General features: G+C 41.0%; 2 protein-coding genes across 3 annotated transcripts; one reads left to right on the top strand and one right to left on the bottom strand.

Annotated features, from left to right (window-relative positions):
• Positions 1 to 281: 281 nt before the first annotated feature.
• Positions 282 to 3,951, bottom strand: xaf1 (XIAP associated factor 1). Of its 2 annotated transcripts, XM_084558375.1 has the most exons (7): positions 3,510 to 3,951; positions 2,854 to 2,989; positions 2,341 to 2,397; positions 1,860 to 2,079; positions 1,671 to 1,738; positions 513 to 791; positions 282 to 415 (listed from the first exon to the last, which is right to left on the bottom strand). In XM_084558375.1, the coding sequence occupies exons 1-7, from the start codon at positions 3,545 to 3,547 to the stop codon at positions 383 to 385; spliced, it is 831 nt and encodes a 276-aa protein (XP_084414501.1). In that variant the 5' UTR covers positions 3,548 to 3,951; the 3' UTR covers positions 282 to 382. The 2 variants fall into 2 exon arrangements, with proteins under 2 accessions (XP_084414501.1, XP_084414500.1); XM_084558374.1 differs by lacking the exon at positions 282 to 415 and having other exon boundaries at positions 431 to 791.
• A 189-nt stretch (positions 3,952 to 4,140) lies between these two features.
• Positions 4,141 to 18,520, top strand: ccdc150 (coiled-coil domain containing 150; the record flags this gene model as incomplete). The annotated part of the gene is given in 19 exon segments (XM_084559575.1): positions 4,141 to 4,989; positions 5,191 to 5,369; positions 6,196 to 6,264; positions 6,499 to 6,615; positions 6,695 to 6,824; positions 7,753 to 7,796; positions 7,921 to 7,992; positions 8,495 to 8,619; positions 11,593 to 11,770; positions 11,898 to 11,966; positions 12,058 to 12,150; positions 13,502 to 13,656; positions 14,005 to 14,095; positions 15,364 to 15,512; positions 15,630 to 15,756; positions 16,244 to 16,435; positions 17,278 to 17,361; positions 18,412 to 18,485; positions 18,487 to 18,520. Coding segments are annotated over 19 exon segments (2,337 nt in total). The 5' UTR covers positions 4,141 to 4,634.
• Positions 18,521 to 19,021: the final 501 nt, after the last annotated feature.

Below are 19,021 nucleotides of genomic sequence, written 5' to 3'. Positions count from 1 at the left end.
CATCTTCTCATCTAGCGAGACGTAGGAAAGATTTTAAGGAAAGATCTGTTGGACTTAGAAGTAGTGGCAGAAAAGTGACATGAGTAAAAATTGCTAATATAACAATTCTCATTCAAAGTGCTCTACTAGCATCAAAGTTTAATATCTGCATTTAGCAGATTGTAGATTATAAGTTTTTAGAAATCTCAAGCAGAATATACCATTTTAAACTACCTGTTCAAAAGTACAAAGTCACCCAAACCACGAAGGTCACTAAAACAAAATGTAAACATTCATTTAAACATGGCAAGAAAACTAAACATACATTTCAACACCCAAATGTTCTCTGATGATGTTGATCAGGAGTGACCATATAGTTCTGAAGCAGCTTATCCTTTCTGCTTCATTTCAACAGAATGTAGATTCGGCACTTCACCTAAAAACACACACACACACACACACACAGAGGGGTGGTCTTAGCATCGGAAATTTTGAACAATGCGTGTAAGAAGCCTGCGATTCAGGATTGTTACCTCGTGCCAGCGCAGTGTGACGAGGGGAAGGGCCAGATGACAGTGTGGGCAGGTGCTGATCATGTCTGGGTTGCCCTCATTGCCCCAGGGACCATTGGTGACTCTGTCTGACAGGGAGAATGCTTTATAGGTGCTGCTAGGATGAGGAGTGGCCCCCTGCTTGGAGAAATCCTCTTCCTCGTCCTCTTCCTCTTCCTCCTTCTCCTCCTTCTCCTCCTCCTCCTCCTCCTCCTCCTCCTCATCTTCACAGAGCCACCTGGTTGGTGCAGCACACTGCAGCTGGGTTGGTGGGGGATATAAATAAAGTTATAACTTTAATGCATTCGTATAGTTAAAATTCAGTATGGGGGGCATGTGACTATATCACCTGAGAAAATAACTTTATCTTAAGAATGAGAAGCTACATTTCTAACAAGTAAAATTGCTAAATTAAGTATTAATTTACTGTCACAGTTTACTTGGTCTGGTAGAACCATTGGCTTATGGTGGCTGTGCAACTCTTAGAATAACTTAGCATTTTAACTAAACTAAATGATGAACAAAACTTACATTAAGTGAAGCATTATACTGTATGTACTGTATACACTAAGGGTTGCATTCACAACACGAGAGAACTTTCAGAAAGCTTTTCTCGTAATTACGACGTACTTATAAGTATGAGAAAAGATCACACAATTATGAATGACTTGGAAATCATCATGTCTTCAGTATCACTGTAATACGGTAATAATTGTGAGCACATCCAATGGTACGTAGCGAAACATTAGTTCATTTTCTGCAATGTAAATAATATGGCTTAAAATGGGGCCTTGTGTTGCAGCCCGCAGTGCAACTCTTTGTGTCCATGGCAACATTGCACTTCCTGTGTCTTGTTAAAAGTTGACATCTGTCCACACAAGTGAAGACCTTCAGGATGACATTTTCCTATTTCAACTAATTGGCAGTGGTAACACCATCGCAGGTGTCCTCTCAACTAGAATTCATTCACAACCACGTTAGGATCAACATCTCAGCAATTTAACTATTAAAAAACATTTCAGAAAGTTGTCGCTTTCTTTTTACAGATTTATAAAACATGCAACTTATTCTCACTGGTTTTAATGCGTCACACTAGCTATTTTTAGGAGCTTAATGTGTAAGAAAATTGCTTGAACATACCTCATGCTGGTCTATATCATCAGCTGGAAATGATCCCATACATCTGATACAGCGCACTGTTGTTTTTGCTGTTGACAGAAACATGGCATTAGTTAAATAAGAGGGCATCCTGGAAGTTTGTTGCTTTTGCTGAGTCAGAAATCTCGGCAAAAGCAAGCTTTTGCTGAGTCCACATTCCCTAACTCGTACTCTGAGCACTTGTAGTAGTGTGAGGAGGACTTTCGTCGTCGCCGGTGCCTGGGCAGGTGAAGCCGTGCTCTGCCTGGTCTCTCAGTTTAACGTAGCGGCAGCAGTCCCTGCACAGCTCGGTGCGACTCCCACAGGCCAGACAGTGTTCATCCAGGTCCTTGTACGGCAAGCTCAGATCACAGAACTGACAGGTCTGCAGACGCTCCACGCACTCATCAGACTGAGAGGCAGAGCAGAGACAGACTGATGAGCTAATGTTCTGGGACACATAGTGTAATTTAAATTTGACTTCAGATCTACTGTCAGCCAGAAATTTAGAGGCATGTAGTACATTGTGTGGCTTAAGCTCCACAAACTCTAGATCCTATATTCTTCACGATGTAACAAGATCTGTTTTCTGTTTTTCATCTTTCATTGGCCTTTTTGTCACAAATAAGGAGAGGATATGCAAAGTAACAAAGGCGGACAGCCCCGGACTCACCTCATGGTCCATTAGGTGACGACGTTCCATCTTCTTGTTACACTTGGAGCACCTCACCTGCAAAAAAGAGTTGTGAACATTAGACTTTATTGAAAATGAGTTGTTTTATTGGCAGGACAAAGAAAATACAAGTTAGATATAAAACAGAATAAGGTAAAAGAAAAGAAAGCTATATAAGAGTAAGACTACAAAAAAATATTTACAGTTGCTGTACCAGTCTTATGTAACTAACTAACCACAAGTTGGGCAAAAATCGAAGTGGTGGAGGCTGAATATACATATGGACATTCATGAATATCATAAATAATGACAAACTCCAATATCGCTCTTAACATTTCACAGAAATGACACGGTGAGTATGAAAAAAAATGATCCTCTGTGTATTCTCTCTACACCCTCAGGCAGCTTGGTTTAAATTTAGGGTAAGTCTCCAGGAAGTTAATGTAAGTTAATGCAATGTCCTGTGATGTAACAGAAACGTGACTGTAAGTGTTGTGTTATGTTCGTGGGTACCTGGGTGTGCTGTTCCTCTTTGTGTTGTTCCAGCTGATCTTTGGGAACTGCTTCATCACAGTCAGCACAGACACACAGGAAACGGCTGCAGTGCGTTTCATGCAGGTCGAAGTTGGCCTCTGCGACCTCCTTGTGGCTTCAAGATAGAAGAATGGGGTCAATTTATGCAGCAAACCAATTGGTTGTCTGATTGAGACAGATCTCCACTGACTCCATAAGTTATTGACCAGACTGATCAGGTGAACTGTTGTAAAGCTGTATCAGTTATAAATGAAACATGACTTTTACAACTGATCAGCAAAGGCAGGGGACATCTTTCTCTTTCTGATTACTTCCTGGCTTAATATAAACTGATAGGGAAACGTGACACTGTATCACCTTGGTTTAACCTCAGCTCCTACATGACTAGTCATCAATGTTGTCATATGAAAACACATACCACTAAAAAAAAAAAAATTTAATGCTTTTTGAAATTCCATTATTCGAAAATTGATATATTAGGGTTACTTTTTAAATTCTGTTAATGTTTTTCTACACAGAACTTTGCCCGAGACTCGTACGGTTTACTTTCTGTATATTCATTTGCTACTCAAATCAAAGTTAAACATATTTTAAATGTCATTTGACGTGTCCCCCTCCACATGAAGTTAACTCACCACTGGCTACAGGTCCGTGTTGCCTCCTTATTATCCATTGTCTAGAATCCTTGAATAATAAGCCACTGGACGTAGATTATTCCGAAGTGTCTGACTTTGCCCTTTTCGTTTTGGTTCATCAAAACGGAAAGCGAAAGTTCCAGTTCCACCCCATGCTGTGATTCTACACATCGACCACTGGGTGGCGCAACGATTACACATGATCTCTGATTGTTTCAAGAATGCAGTTTATTTGCTTTTTAGTAAACTTCATTAGCAATTGTTTTTCACAGAGGTTTTTTCCACATCCAGACCCACTCTCGGTATAAATACGTTATGTTTATTTTTTTGATTTTACATTTCAAAGTCAAAACAGGCGATGGGCTGCTTCTAAAGAATGATAAAACATCATCTCTGCCATAAATACTTCGTAAATTGAGCTTTACTCCAGCATTTGTCTATGAAATCTTATATGTAATTGTAATAGTTTTACTCAGTTGTCGACTTTTTGGGCGCCCCAGTGAAAAGGGCAATGTTTCCGATTGTTCTTGAATGCAGCAAGAAAAAAACGGAAGAGGGGAAGCGCTACGACCGACGCGTCGCCATGGAAACAGATCCCGGAAGTGGGCACCGTTTCGGTGAGAATGGATGGTTTTTGTTGACTTGTTTGAGTGTAAAACAAATTAAAGTGACATTTTGCTCACATTCTTTATCTCGGCATGTCGCCTTATCGAAGCTTTGTTTTGGTCTAGTCTTTTGTCTCGTGCACGAGAGTTAAAACTCTGCTGCTGTGATTTACTCGCGCGCCTTTCTGCTCATTCATTGTAAAATATGGAGGAGTAGCAGCGACTGTGGTTCGTAACTTAAGTCTGAAGACATTTATGGAAACGTGAACACTTATTAGTTTGTGCAAAAAAAAAAAAAGTGAATGTACAAACTTGGGAGTTCTCTGAGTTATTTTTGAAGTGAAGTGGCAGTGGCGTCAGATTTTATGGAAGTTACATTTAGTGTGTCTTATGTTGACTACACGTTTGGACTGCTGTGGTCACCTAAAAACACGTTCTGATGTCCTTTTGCAGGGTGCTTGAAATGTAATCCTGAACACATCTTAGGAGTGGGCGCAGGTGCCTGCCCCCCTTTTTGGCGATGTCCAGCTCAGCCATCCATCCACTCTGTGTTGGGGACACAGCCCCAGAAGCTCTGTCCCTTCTGCAGCAGCGCCTGTTGATGGCTGAGGAGGGGACTGAAGCTCTTATCCGAGCCATGGATGAACTGGGGGTATCCAGGGAGCAAATCTTAGGCGCTGTGGAGACAGCAGACCCCGCTCTGCATCATTTAAGTCCCTTGAAGTTGCATCAGTTCATGGGGGATGAGAGCAAGCTGTGGCAGCAGTGTGACTTTCTAGTGAGCCGGGTGTGTCGCATGGAGAGTCTGCTGCAGACCCTCGAACTTACCATCTTCCGCCTGAAGACAGAAAGGGAGCTGGATCCCTCTCGCACAGGTACTGGTAGCTAATCCTGTTGTCATAAGAGATAAGAGACATCCAAATATACTTTCAGCATCAGAAAGTACGTTACAACAGTGAGTGCAATCTGAGTACATAAAGCTACATAAAGCACAGTTCATAATTACACTGATATAGTGAGTAGAGCGGCAGATGTTTCTTGTTACTTTTTATGTTTGGTATCTTGCCCCCGTGCAGTTTATTTGAAGCAGCAGCTGGCAGCGATGCAGCAGGAGGGAGAGCAGGAGCAGCAGGCCTCCAGGAGGGAGGTGATGAAGCTCAGGGACCGACTTCAACAGGCTTACCAGGAGAGAGACCGAGCTCGTACAGAGGTGCAGAGGCTGGGGGACGCGCTGGAGGGAGCAGCTGCTGCCAAGGTAAAACTGGAATGACAGGCAAACTCATAATTTAACTTCCAAACTTCCATTTCTCAGATGACCTAAATGTCTGTGTCCCTTCCTGCGTGTTGTTGTCTTTATGTTAACACTTCAGCCATTAAACCCATTATTCTTTTGGTGGTGACACTTAGATGAGAACACTGATAATGCTCTCATGACTGTATGGTAAATATACACTATAGTGTACATAAGGTGCCTCCTAGAAGCAGAGGGAAGCAGCTAATCACACCCTGTTTACTTACACCACTAAATATACCACATCCCAGCTGCTGATAAAGAAACCCGAGTGTAAAATGTCTCTGTTGGGAGTATTTTGCCAGGCAACCAGTAAGACACTGCTCCCTACCAGGAAATAGTCCTATCCCCCGACTCTAACCTTTACCAGGTGGTTTGCTCGGACTCTATATAAGAATAGTATCCATTTTCTTGCCAAACTCTCAGCTTTAAAGAGAAAATAGACTTAATAGACATTTTCAAGGTGCAAACTAAAACAAAAATGCAAGAACTTGCATTGTGACTTGACATGTGTATCATTGCTTTATGTGTTTTTGAAGCAGGATGTTGTTTATTCTCAACTTTTTATGCATAAAAATAATTACAAAATGAAACTCAGAGATTCATCTATTGACTTTCTCTGCTCTGCTTACCATTGTTATTTTGCAAAACGGAGTAGATTTAATCAAATGCGTTGCTTTAAAATATCAGGGTATTTCAGATACAAAAAGATGTGCTTTATTTGCACAGTGAGCAATGTAGTGTTCTTTGTGTATGGGTTGTGATTATTACCATTTGTCTTCTCATCCAGGTGGATGTAGCTTTGGCTGCTGAAGAGCTGAAGGTTGTTAAAATAGAGATGAGCCAGAAAGTGATGGAGGTGAGGGTCAAAATCCTTGCTTTTTTTCTTAGCCCTTCTAAACACTCCTCCTCCATTTCCAAATATGCACTCTTAAGAAAAGTAAGTCCATATCATGGAGGCTGTTTCCTTTTTTAACTTGCAATGTTTTTCCACTGGGCTTACTTTCATTCACATGGAATGAAACACATTTGTTCAACATTTCAGTCCTGTGCAACTGAGACTTAACCATAAACAAACTTTTCTACTCGCCAGATGAAGGAGCAGATGAGGCAGGAGTCCATCCGCTCCCACGAAGCCATGAAATCTCACAGCGAGCTTCTCGAGCGGGTTGAGGAGATGGAGCGAGTGGTGGAGATGGAGAGGAGACAGGTACATCGTCAAGAGAGCCCACAGAGTGATGAGCACGTGTCTACAGCAGCTAACGCGATGTGTGCCTCTGGCCTCACAGGCTCTGCTGCTGCAGTCGGACTGCCAGGCCTGGCGTGCCGAGGTCCTGTCGAGCCGGCAACAACTGGCAGAAGAAAGAGGCCGAGGCAGGCGGCTGGAGGAGCTCTGTCAGCAGCTCAAAGAACAGACAGGTTTGGAAAATCTAGGGACGCACAACCAGGTTGTTGTAGCCGACTATAACAGAAAGCTGCTGCTGTGAGGCCTCAGAGAAAATAAGAGGAGTTGTAAGTCATAGAAAATGCAGTACATTTCACCAGCTTCAACTTAAGATTTACACTGATTTAGAATTTTGTCCACCTACAACAGTTTTCTACTCCTCTCTGACGACTGTAAAAGACAAGATTCCAGTCTACATAGATCACAGGAGTCTTGAATCAAGAATGTACATTTTTGAATATGGAAATAGAGAATATTTGGCATTTTCTTGTATTAAAATAAATAAAATAAGTATTATTGGATATATAGATTAATTGTTTCAGCTCTAAACTAACAGAGAAGAGTTCGCTGTAACACTCAGAGATGCCCTGGCAGTTTTCTTGTATCTGTATCCCTTCTGTAGTTCTGTATCTGTATGGACGATGTATGACAAATATGTTTCCTTTGAAAAGCCAGTTTCTCTAAAAAGTTGAACTCCTGCGGTGTTCACTGTCACATTTATTAGCTTACAGTTTTCTTCCTAACCCTGACCCATATCTTTGTTGCTGCTAGTCATGAACCAGAGGGTAAGGGGTTAAAATCTTGTTTTTCTGTTGTGTTAACAGTAGTGAAAATCCCCTAATTAACTGATGTAATATCACACAATTCTTTAATGTTTTTACTCCTGTTTTTGACGTATAACTCAGTTTTTATGTGCTACTATATAACCTGATTGCGCAGGTTTGGAGGTGGCATCTAGCTGGTATTTTGATCTTTCCAGTCTAGCGGTTTTCCACTGCTCTCAGCAAACAATCCAATATGCACCTGCCTTTCATGTTGTAGTATATCCTATTCTCATCAGATACACAGTATATTCACATTTTCTACTGCTGCACATAATTCAGTGCTGTTTGATTCTCACAGCAAAGAAAGACTCAGTTGTGTCCGAGTTGAAAACGGAACTGAAAGTAAGTAGAATGAGTGAAAAGACCTGTAAATACCTGATTGTCAATGCATGTTATATTATTTGTGATGGTGGCTATTGCTTGTGTATGTGTGTGTATTGTTCAGAGCGTTCTTCTGTCCCATCAGAGGCAGCAGACAGAAAATAGTAAACTGCTGAAAGAGGGCAGAGAACTGAGAGCTGCTGCTGACAGAGTCCAGGTCAGGATTCTCACCGTACATTTGTTTCTTCACTGATCTCTGCAACCTTGATTTCCTCCACTAGAGCCAAGATGGAAACATGAAAAAGTCGAATAAGCTGAAAGTTACATTATGCTTTCCAAGCTTCGATATATGACTGAATGGAAATTTTAATGAATCACAATAGCCCAAATAGAAAGTTTCCATCTTTTTAAAGTCAGATGTAGCTGAGAGTAATATTAGATTACAATTTCAGTCGGATTTATCTATATATACTGTTAATTCAGATATAACTGTCACTGTTGGAGAAGTACCGTTTTCTCTGGGAGTCCTTTTGAAGACATCACTTACCTTAAAATGTAGTAGTGACACATTGGACAGCAAATGTCCTGCACTAAACACACTGTGATTATACAGCTGCAGTACAGTGACGGTGTTCATGCCTGGGTTCACTTACAGCAGAGACTGAAAAGCAACAGACTAACCAGAACAGACACACTTTGCTTCTCGGTGTGTCTTTCAGGCAGAGAGGAGTCGTGTGGTCAGTCAACTGCAAGAGCAAGACCTGCTACTGGAGGCGGCCAGGTGTAACATTCAGACTGAGCTGCAGGCGGCGCTAAGGGACAAAGTTCACCTGGAGAAGGAACTGTGAGTTTCTCGATTTAGCGGTCTTTAACCTCTACCTCACCCTGCTTGTTTTTTTTTTTCTTTTAAACTTTGTTTTTATTCGGTTTTGCACCGTACATCCTCGACATAAAGCATCACCATCACAACTCAGTACTGAGCCAACATAAACACACTAAATCAGGGGCACTACAGGCATATGAATATTGTCCTTTGCAGTTAATCTCAAACAGAGCAGTTATTTGTTGGCCTCGCATTCCAGGTATTACATATATCTTTTGACTCATGTTTCCTACCGTGAGAACACAACTATTTGGACTCTAAAAGCTCAGTATGTGATTTAATTCATTCATTCATTCATTCATTCATTCATTCATCTTCTGTAACCGCTTGTCCTGTGAAGGGTTGCGGGGGGGCTGGAGTCTAGCTGTTATCGGGCAAGAGGCGGGGGTACACCCTGGACAGGTTGCCAGTCTATGTCAGCAGTATATGATTTATGCTTCTATTTACAATACTCCACACACTAGGAGTTAATAGCAGTTAGCAGACGGGGAAACCCACAATGATTTTTTCCATCTGAGAAGAGTTAAACAAACATTATTTATTGCTTTGTGTAATCCTGTCTGAATAAGGGATGGTGATGTAATAATGCGAAAGTTAAACATTAAATGTATTCATCTGTGATTGGTTGAGGGGTTGCAATATAATATGTTGTGTGCAACTTCTGTCCAAACTGCGTTTTACATGTTGGAAGTCTATGTCACCTGTTGTCTGTTCACTCTCCTCATGCCCTGGTTGTCAAAGATTGTGCGAGAGAGGAGCTTGTCATTCTAATTCTATTTCAGCGTCTCTTTTTTTCATTTGTTAGTGAACTACCTGTGTCACTATCAGTGTTTCCCTACAGAGAGAAAAGGTACCAAATTTGATTTTCTGATGCGAGGGATTGGGTGTTTTAAGAAATGAAGAACACAGCCCTGATGATCATTGAATTCTTCACTTTGTCATTGTTTGGTTCGACCAGAAGATGGTGCTGAATTTCTGGCTTTTTGATTTGGACAAGTTAGGTTTGGTTTGTATTTTACAATGGGGCTGGGAGAATGGTAGCTCTGCTTGTAACATCACTGGACGACGCTGACAGAGTCCTGCTGTAGTAGGAACAGTGCTCACAGTGCTCTTACCATGCCGCTATAGTGGCATCATTTGAGTTATGACTTGTGAAGAGCTCTTCATCTAACAGAGACTTGAATAGAGTTCTGTTATTAGCTCACAATGACATCACTAGAGTCCCACTTTTGTACTTTACAATGGCACCACTAGAGTTATGACCTCACAAGTATTTCACTCTATCTCACACTAAACTGGAATCACTCAATTTCTATTGTATATCACATTGAAAGTCACTAGAGAGAGTAGCTCACAGTGGATTCTCCAAATTTCTGCCAAATTTCTGATGTCTCTAAAGTTCTAGTCTATACCGATCAGGCGTAACATTTTGACTACATTATGAATATTGTGTAGGTCTCCCTTGTGCCTCCATAACAGTAGTGACTCATCAGAGAATGGACATGGGCCTTCTGAGGGTGTCCTGTGGTGTCCGACAACAGAATGTTGTTAGTGGGGGCCTTTGGGTCCTATGGGCTGAGGGGAGGGGCCTCTGTGGATCAGGCTTGTTCAAGTGCATCCCACAGATACTTGATCAGTTTGGGATCTAGTGAATTTGGAGGCTAGCTCCACACCTTGTTCTGTTCTTCACGTTTGTTTTTTGAGTTGTTCCTAAACTGTTTTTGTGTGTGTGCCTGTGTCAGGCTGCATCCTGCTGGGGATGGCTGCTGCCATCAAGGAGTGTCATTGCTATGGGGTGGGGGTGCCTGGTCTGGTCTAGGTGGGTGGTACATGACTAAGTAACATCCACATGAATGCCAGGTCCAAAAGTTTCCCAGCAGAACATTGTGTATTGACACAAGATGGTCAATGTTGTTCACTTCTCCTGTCAGTGGTTTTAATGTTGTGGCTGATTGGTGTAAGCCACAATGCAGTCACTAGGGGGTGTTAATCAATACCAAGTATGTGAAGACAGTTTTTAAACTCCAGCTGGAACAGCAACAACTTGAGCCATGCATTATACCATACTCATCTGCCTCCAGTGTCTTTCTCTTGTTTCATCACTGTCTCACAGTAAACTAGCTAATATAAGTCTGAGGGGGAGGAGAAAATATTTATTTGAATACATTTGACTGTTTGACTAACAGTATGTTAGTCAGATACATCAGTTTGCAGTGTCTTAGACAGATGTGTTTTATTGGTCTTTCATCTCTGCTGCCCATCTGTCTTCCTTGGTGTCATTATTTTATGAAACCCGTCCAACGGCGCTGCAAACCCAGCCAGATAAAATAATGTCATAAGTCTGACATTCAAGTGAGAGATCTGTTACTATCTGATGGTCTAAATGTTGCTTCAGGGGCTTCCTTATTTCACAGGGAGCTGCCAGAAACACTGACTCTAGAATTCATTCGTTCATTCATTCATCTTCTACACCCGTTTAGTCCTGTTAAGGGTCACGGGGGTCTGCTGGAGCCTATCCCAGCTGTCATCGGGCGAGAGGCAGGGGTACATCCTGGACAGGTCGCCAATCCATCGCAGGGCCACACACAGAGACAGACAACCATTCACACTCACATGCACACCTACGGCCAATTTAGAATCACCAATTAACCTAATGAGCATGTCTTTGGATGGTAGGAGGAAGCCTGAGTACCCAGAGAGAACCCACGCAGACACAGGGAGAACATGCAAACTCCACACAGAAAGGCCAGCCGGCCCATGGATTCGAACCGGTGACCTTCTCGCTGTGAGGCATCAGTGCTAACCACCTCGCCACTGTGACGCCCGACTCTAGAATTGTATTTGGATTTTTTGCACATGGATTTTTGTCAGATAAGGAATGATAGTGTGCAAGTTTTTGGAAACTGCATTGACAATATTTTTGTTTTTCTACAGGGAGAAGCTGAAAGACGCACATGCCCTCCTCCTGCAGAGCTCCTCCATCACTCAAGAGACAGCAGCCACTCAGAAGAAGCTGCAGGAGCGAACCATTGAAAAACTGCAGAGAGAGCTGATCACAGCCAGAGAAGAGGAGGAGGCAATGAGGAAAGACCTGGAGGGATCAAAAAATGAGGTACTTTCAACTAATGTGGTGCTATTATTTGTGTGACAGATAATGTTGCAGCAACAAACAAAACAACCCCCATTTTGTGTTCATCTGTCTTATACTAAAAATAAATCCTTCTGTCTTGGTCCAACAGTTATGTCTTGTTGTCGCTAAGCTGGAGGGCGAAAGGAGTTGTCTGGATGCTCAGCTGAGGCAGGCCAGGGTAGGATTAGTTAGAATAGTAGCCACCTCACACACTGTGTCTTGTCATGTATTGGTCATAGTATTGCCTTCTGTGAACCTGTGATTGGCAGAGGGAGGTGGGATCTCTGAGCTCGGCCTTACAGAGCCAGCAGGATGAGAACAAGAGGCTCGTGGGAAAGTTGACGGCTTTAGAACAGCAACAGGTGAGAAGTGGGTCACCCTGTTAATATGTATGCAAGTCAGTAAAGTCACTACAGTGGCATCACTGGCTGAGATACTTCAGAAGTACTTTACGTGGCACAGTTGTTAAGACTTTCTGTGTTTAGATGCTGAAGGACCTAACTGACAAGAACAAGCTGGCCTATGAAAAAGACAAACTTAAGGTACAACACATACAACACCATTTTCTTTTTAAATGATATTTAGCAGATCTTGTTGCAAACTATTAAATCCATCAATAAGGCCACAGAAACTGTTAAATGCTTCTTTATTTATTTCACAAACTCTGTCTTCTTGCCTGCTATAGGCAGTACTCTAATTCTGTACAGGACTGCTGGTTGCTAGGAGACGTTATATACTGACAGACTATCAGTGGGACTGTTGTGTCTTTGAACGCTGTGACTATGGATTGTGTTGTGGAGTTTCAATCAAGGAAGCTCATTGTCTCATGACAGGCAATTCAGATTTTGGCAAGAACTCAAATGAATTAATTGTTTTTAATTGGTTAATCCATCCAGAGATTTTCTGTCTCTTATCTGCATTCAAGTCACACTAATTTTATTGATTTAGCTATAAGGAATAATTGAATATAACTGCCAGGAGGCAAAAAAATGTGACACAATTATAAATCGCTGTAGGTGATCATCATTATTAGTCTTCTATTATACTTCACTGTATTAAATGGTGTTCTGTGTTGTAAAAACACTTTAATTTAACCTTGCAGACATCTCTAGTTTGAAGCCCATTGTTAACTAAAATAATTCATATATAATGTATGTTAAAGCTGTACAAATATGAGCATGTAAAGCCGACATGAGAAAAACAACAGCTGCCAGTGTACACACCCAGCAACATTAGCATCAGGAGTTATGACTGTGTTTGACTAATGAGCTCTGATGTATCTAGCTGCATCTGCAACAAATGAAAGAAATATTTGTCTCTTCACATAAATGCCACATGTGGCTGGAGACTGAAATGATAAGAGAAGAGAGAGTGAACGAAAACAGTATATTTCAAACCACAACAACAAGTATATAAAGAACGTTCCCTGGAGCTGAGGGATAGAGGAAGTGATAAGTTTTACATGTAGAAAGTTCATGTTCAGTTAGTTCATGACCTGAATGATAGTTTAATTATCATCCACTCTTCAGATCTTTTTTCCCAGGCTTATGAGAGACTCTGTTCTGATTTATTCATAAATTATGCTGAGTGTACAACACCACCAACAATGAAACCCACAGTACTGACTTCAGTATCACGTTGTTCTAACCTTAGATCATTCTTTTCTTACAAACACACCTTGTGAGTAGTAAATACACCTCTCTGGTGTTTCAGATCGGCGAGCTGCAGGATGTTTGTGGACCTGAAGAGGGTGTCGTCAGCCAAACGCTTGAAAACTTCCAGCCCTTCCACAACGGACTCCAATTTAACACCCTGCATCAGGAGCTGCGGGGACAAGAACAGGAGCTGGTCACTCTCAAGAAAGACAGGTCAGAGCTTAATTGGTTTATCCAAACTCTTCATAATGAGATGGGAAAGTTGAAAAAAAAGTCAAATGTTTGAACTGTAAAAATATTTGTAACTATCATAATATGTATGTGTGTAATATGAAAGATAAGATTTTGGCATTTTAAGTGAGCCAAACCTCTTCCACTGTATTAATAATATAATACAGTAAACGAGAATAACCCATGCTGTATATTATAACAATGTACTAAATAAGGGATATCAGTAGCTCCATGGAGTACGCTTGTAATGACAATTTTAACTTTACATTACTGTGCATATAAATGTGCAGGTTTGAATAGTTTTAAATCATTTGTTTTGCTCCGCGACAGAGTAAAGGCTCACAGAGAAATCAGGAAACACCAGGCAGAGGTGGAGAAGCTGCAAGGACTCCTAACTACTCATTCAAAGAGCAACAGAGCTGTAAGGAGACTCTTATTTCCTTAACTGATGCACACATACGCAATTCAAGGATTATGTGACGCTAGTGAGAAGTACATATGCAATTTTTTATTTCAAGAAAAAGGTGATTATATTTTGTACTTATTCTTATCAGCGGCAAAGATTAAGATAGTCTTTGGTTTCCTTACCGTCAATTAGAGTTGACTGAAAATGATTAATAGGGAAGAACTCTGGTAAGACATGAAATCATGATTGCCAGAGAGTTATACGGCCATACCATTTCTCCAAGGTCAGGAAGATGGATTAGGAGTTTATCTGGTAGGTGAAAGGACTGGATGACTAGTTATAATTTCTGCAACAGCCCTAAATGATTAATGTTTCCAGTCAGGAGTACTTTCAGGGTGTTACATGGAATCATAGGCTGCAGTGGCAACTGAGTTAATAACTGGATGAAAAGGTTTTTGCCTTATAGATACATAACACATAGAAGTCATACTATTGTAGCTTTAGTAAAGGATGTTTTAGATATTCAGAGCTTTTCTGTCTCAACATCAGATTAAAACAAGTAAGGGTGGGGAGCAGTTGGTGTAGCTGTATAAATATGTCAGTGAAATCTGGAAATAGTGTAGTTTTGATGCTATGAACATATAGAAAGAGGATCAGAGAAGCTCACAGGCCACAGCAATGTTAATGTCTCATTGAATGACTAGACTATTTCTTAGCCTGGTGGTGTAACTTCTTAGAGACTGCAGTAGGTCAGTCTGGCACACAACCCCATGTGAAACCATAATGTGTTCTTTTTACATGTAGTTTTTTTATGGAGTGAAAAAAGTTGATGTAATGCAATCAGTAAGACTGAATGGATTTTGATTCTTTCACAGAGCCAGGCAAACTGTTTTTCTATGTCTATCCTTGCTAAGCTAAGCTAACCAGCTGCTGGTAGTAGCTTAGCAAAAAAGTGAATTTGCTTAAAATGTTAAACTATTCCTCAGCATTATAATCTTATGTTTAATTAAATTACAAGTTAAAACACCAATGTTGTTTCCTGGGGTACTTTGCTTAAGAGGCTTATATATTAATTATAATAAATGTTCCATCTATAATTTTTGGTGTGCCTTATGGGAACTCCAAGTTAACTGGGTTCAGAGATACACAATACACAGACAAGGGGAGTCGCAAGTCGTCACTGAGGGCCCTCGGCTCCTTTTTGCCATTGGTCCCCCTCGTGAATTAGTCGAGTTATGTTCCCAAAACGTTTGTATAATTAAATGTGTGCGTAAACCCTCCAGCTGGAGTCCTTGCAGAAAGCCTTGGCTGCAGTCAGAGAGGACAACAAGATGCTGGCCCTCAGTTTGGAGCAGGCTGTGTTGACCAACAACAGTTTACACAGCAAACTGGAGCAGGCACGAGACCAGTACCAGGCCACCATCACACTGAGGTACACAGTCAGAAAACAGCCTGGTGACCATCTGTGACATGATGTGTGTGGGTGACTGGGGCAGTTTATACAGAATGCACTAACGACGCTTGTGTGTGCTGTCGTCATATATTGCAGAGATGACGAATTACGTGAAGCTCGGGCAAAGATTAGCCATTTGTCTGCAGATCTGAGCGCTGCAAAGCAACAAAACAGGGAAAACTGTGAATCGTCTGTGAAGACGCTACATCGAGAAATTTCAGAGGTACCAAATGGCGAAATCTTTTATTCCATTTAAGAAATGAATGACCTTGATTTTAGCTATAAATATTCCACAAATATATTCCACTGCATTCATAATATCTTACAAAGTCTTTGAGCAAACACAATCTCAGTGTCAAACCTGTGGGGAAAGACCTCCAAGTAGGACTTTAAAGTAAAAGTTGGCCAAAAACTGCTGAGAGATTTACTGAAGTGTGTAAATATGTAAATATGTATGGGTATACATAATCCCTATTGAAAATCCGTACCTCCCGATGTTCTGCTTTCCTTTGATGTAGTGCACAAACCAGTACAGGCTGCCAGGCTTCATCATAAGTTTTATTGTACTGACTGCATTTATATGCGTCTCAAAATCAATCAGCTAATGATTCATGAGTGTAATATTATAGAAAAGCATTTTATTTGCTTCTTCTGCCTTAGGTTGATCTTTTGTACCTCATTTTTGTGAATGCCTTGTTTCCTTCCTCTAGCTAAAACTGACAGTAAAGGATTCATCAACCAAGTCAAGTGACCTGTTCGAGACCAGTCAGGCGCTGCTCAGGCGGGTGTCTGAGCTGGAGCGACAGGTGTCCAAACAGAAGGCTTGTATCAGGGAGCAGAGGAGCCAGCTGAGGCAACAACGGAGGAGCAGAGATTCACAGGACAACTCCCAGAAAGTCAAGGTACCCTTATTGCACACAGTTTTGACATAGATAGCAAAGAAGAAGATGGAAGTAGTATTGTGTGATTTGCATATTTCGTTGCATCATTAACTGTTCTGCTGAGTTGCCTTCAAGCAGCTAGAACTAAAGAAACACCTACAGTGATTTAAAGTGTTTCGGTGAAAACTTTCAGTGTCCCATAGAAACCTAAATGTCTCCAACCTCACCAGATTACAATTCAGATGTAGATACAGCAAAAATATATATTAGCTTGTGAAACTGGTTAGAATAATTGTTATAATAGTGAGGCTTATACAGTCCCATGCAAGAGGGAGTGGAGTGCTATTCCCCTCTCTAACAACGGAGCTGTTGAGGTCCTTCCCAAAGAAACCTGGGTGCCCTGACTGGTGAGTGCCATTGTCCTTAGCAGGCACCACTCATATATGCTCGAGACAAAAGCCAAAGCCTGCCGGTGAAGGAGGGATGCAGAGGGGAGGGAATAACATGAAAATTAAAGAATGTGTTTCATTGGGTGAAAATTTAGTACACGTCCCCGAGTGCAGGATGAATCATCAATGTTTTTAAACCATTTCCTGGGAAACAACAACCTTTAAAACACCATTAAGGACACCTACAAAGCTTTTTTGTCAGTGTTGGGCCAAGTACTGTATAGACATATCAAATTTAAAACAAGTAAACATTTCATATTATTGGGGCCTTTAATAAGTCTATCTTGTTAAATCCAAGAACTAGAAGAGAGAAGTATCATGACCTTGACATCTTGTGTCTTTTGACTTATTATTATTATTTTTTTCTAACATTGTGAACCTGTTTAGATATTTAGTCTTCTACGCTCTCACCAGGGGTTAGAAGAGATAAACGGGGATCTGCATGAGAAAGGGCAGGCTGACCGAAAACTCCAAGAGGTCAGGGTGGAATCTGAACAGGTGAGTTTAAAATGTCTCATTTCACATCTTTCTTTTTACCTACTAGCTTAAATGCTTCTACTAATATTATTCATCTGAATTAGGATTGCTTTAGTTCAAGGTGAATCTTCTTTTTAAATAAATTTGCTCTTTGAAGCCACTGAGACCTGGAGGCTTGTCAGAAAAACACTCAGTAACTTGAGTGTTTCAAAGTCATGGGGGACTCCTGAGTCAGTGTGTAGGAATAATGCTTTAGGTTCATCTTATCTTTTTTTTTTAATGTTAAAATCCTACAGGCTTTTAGAGAACCACTGATCTCTAAAGGCACTGCCGACTAAAGGTCTGGCCCTTTTGATGTGCCCCTTATATGTGTGGAGGATGTTTTCTGTGGCTGTGATGTTCTCAGTCGAATGCATCTGACTCCAAATCTTTAGATTCGACAGATTTGCGTCTTTTAAGTCATATTTAAGTTTTTTCTTCACTTCAAATGAAGAATTTCGTGGCTGTCAGTTAGTACTGAACATCTCTTATTTCTTTTGGGCATTTTAAGGCTGAACCATAAAACGTCATATATTAGATTGTTGATTTTCTCTGTTAATCACAGATTTCAAGATCTGACATAATTAAAAATGAATTTCAAACGGGTATTATGTAACACTAGATAGATTATGATTTTTAAAAAGAATAATTAATGCAAGATATGGCCTTTTTTTCTCTGGGCATCCATGTGGTCGCTTGAGAATTGCTCTTACAAGTTACTTTGTTCTAAGGAGGAATAAGCCACTTGAGAGTTTTTCTTAGCTTCTTTTTTATTAACTTTTAATTGGGCACTTTGATGGTAAGTTGGTAAGTTTGACAAATACAGAAATGGCGCTCATGCTGCACATTGATCATTGTTTACAGTGAAGCAGTAAAGAGAAAACCTCAGGGAGAAAAGCTGGTTTTAATAGCTTCAGATTCAGGAGATTGACTGCAACAGGTTAATTGGTAATCTTGTTGTATGCAGCAGCCCTCTGGTTTGCACAGCTTGTTAATGCTCCACTGAAATGTGTTGGTTCCTGCCGGGTTTAGCAGCTTATAAGCAAACGTGAGGCAGAGCGGGAGAGGTGGACTTCTACCATCCAACGCTGGGAGGACAAGAGAGAGCTGGCTCACATCGCTGGAGGATACAAGCCTGTGAGGGCACAGCTGATAACACAGTCACACTGATAACGACCGACACACACCCACATTTCTCACCCACACACCTGAATACAGACAACATGAGAGCAATCCTTTGTATTTAATCAAACATTGAACAGCGACCAACAGAGAAGAACAGATAGCAGCCACATGTGGACTAGCAGCTGTAGAGTCAGACGTGTGTGTGTGTGTGTGTGTGTGTGTGTGTGTGTGTTTGTGTGATGTTCTCCACATTTATTGGTCAGGATTAAATGTCGGTCAGGATGGAAACATGCACTCTCTTCAAAACAAACTGTACAACCGTAACATCTGATAAACTTCTCCACTGTACAAAGATGCCTATTTTTGTACCAACAGATTCTTTATACAAAAGTAAATTTTTAAATAACACTGTGTACAAATGTAAGCTTTTCCATCTACCTGGTTGCACTTCAATGTGTTGGCTCCTATTATGTGATGAGTTAACGGTGGATGTATGATGTGAGCTCGCGCTCTCCCT

The sequence above is a fragment of the Chelon labrosus genome (genome assembly GCF_963514085.1).
Source record: "Chelon labrosus genome assembly, chromosome: 13".
Taxonomy (NCBI): domain Eukaryota; kingdom Metazoa; phylum Chordata; class Actinopteri; order Mugiliformes; family Mugilidae; genus Chelon; species Chelon labrosus.
The sequence above is the reverse complement of the archived record's forward strand: the minus strand, read 5'-3'. Positions and strand labels throughout refer to the sequence as shown.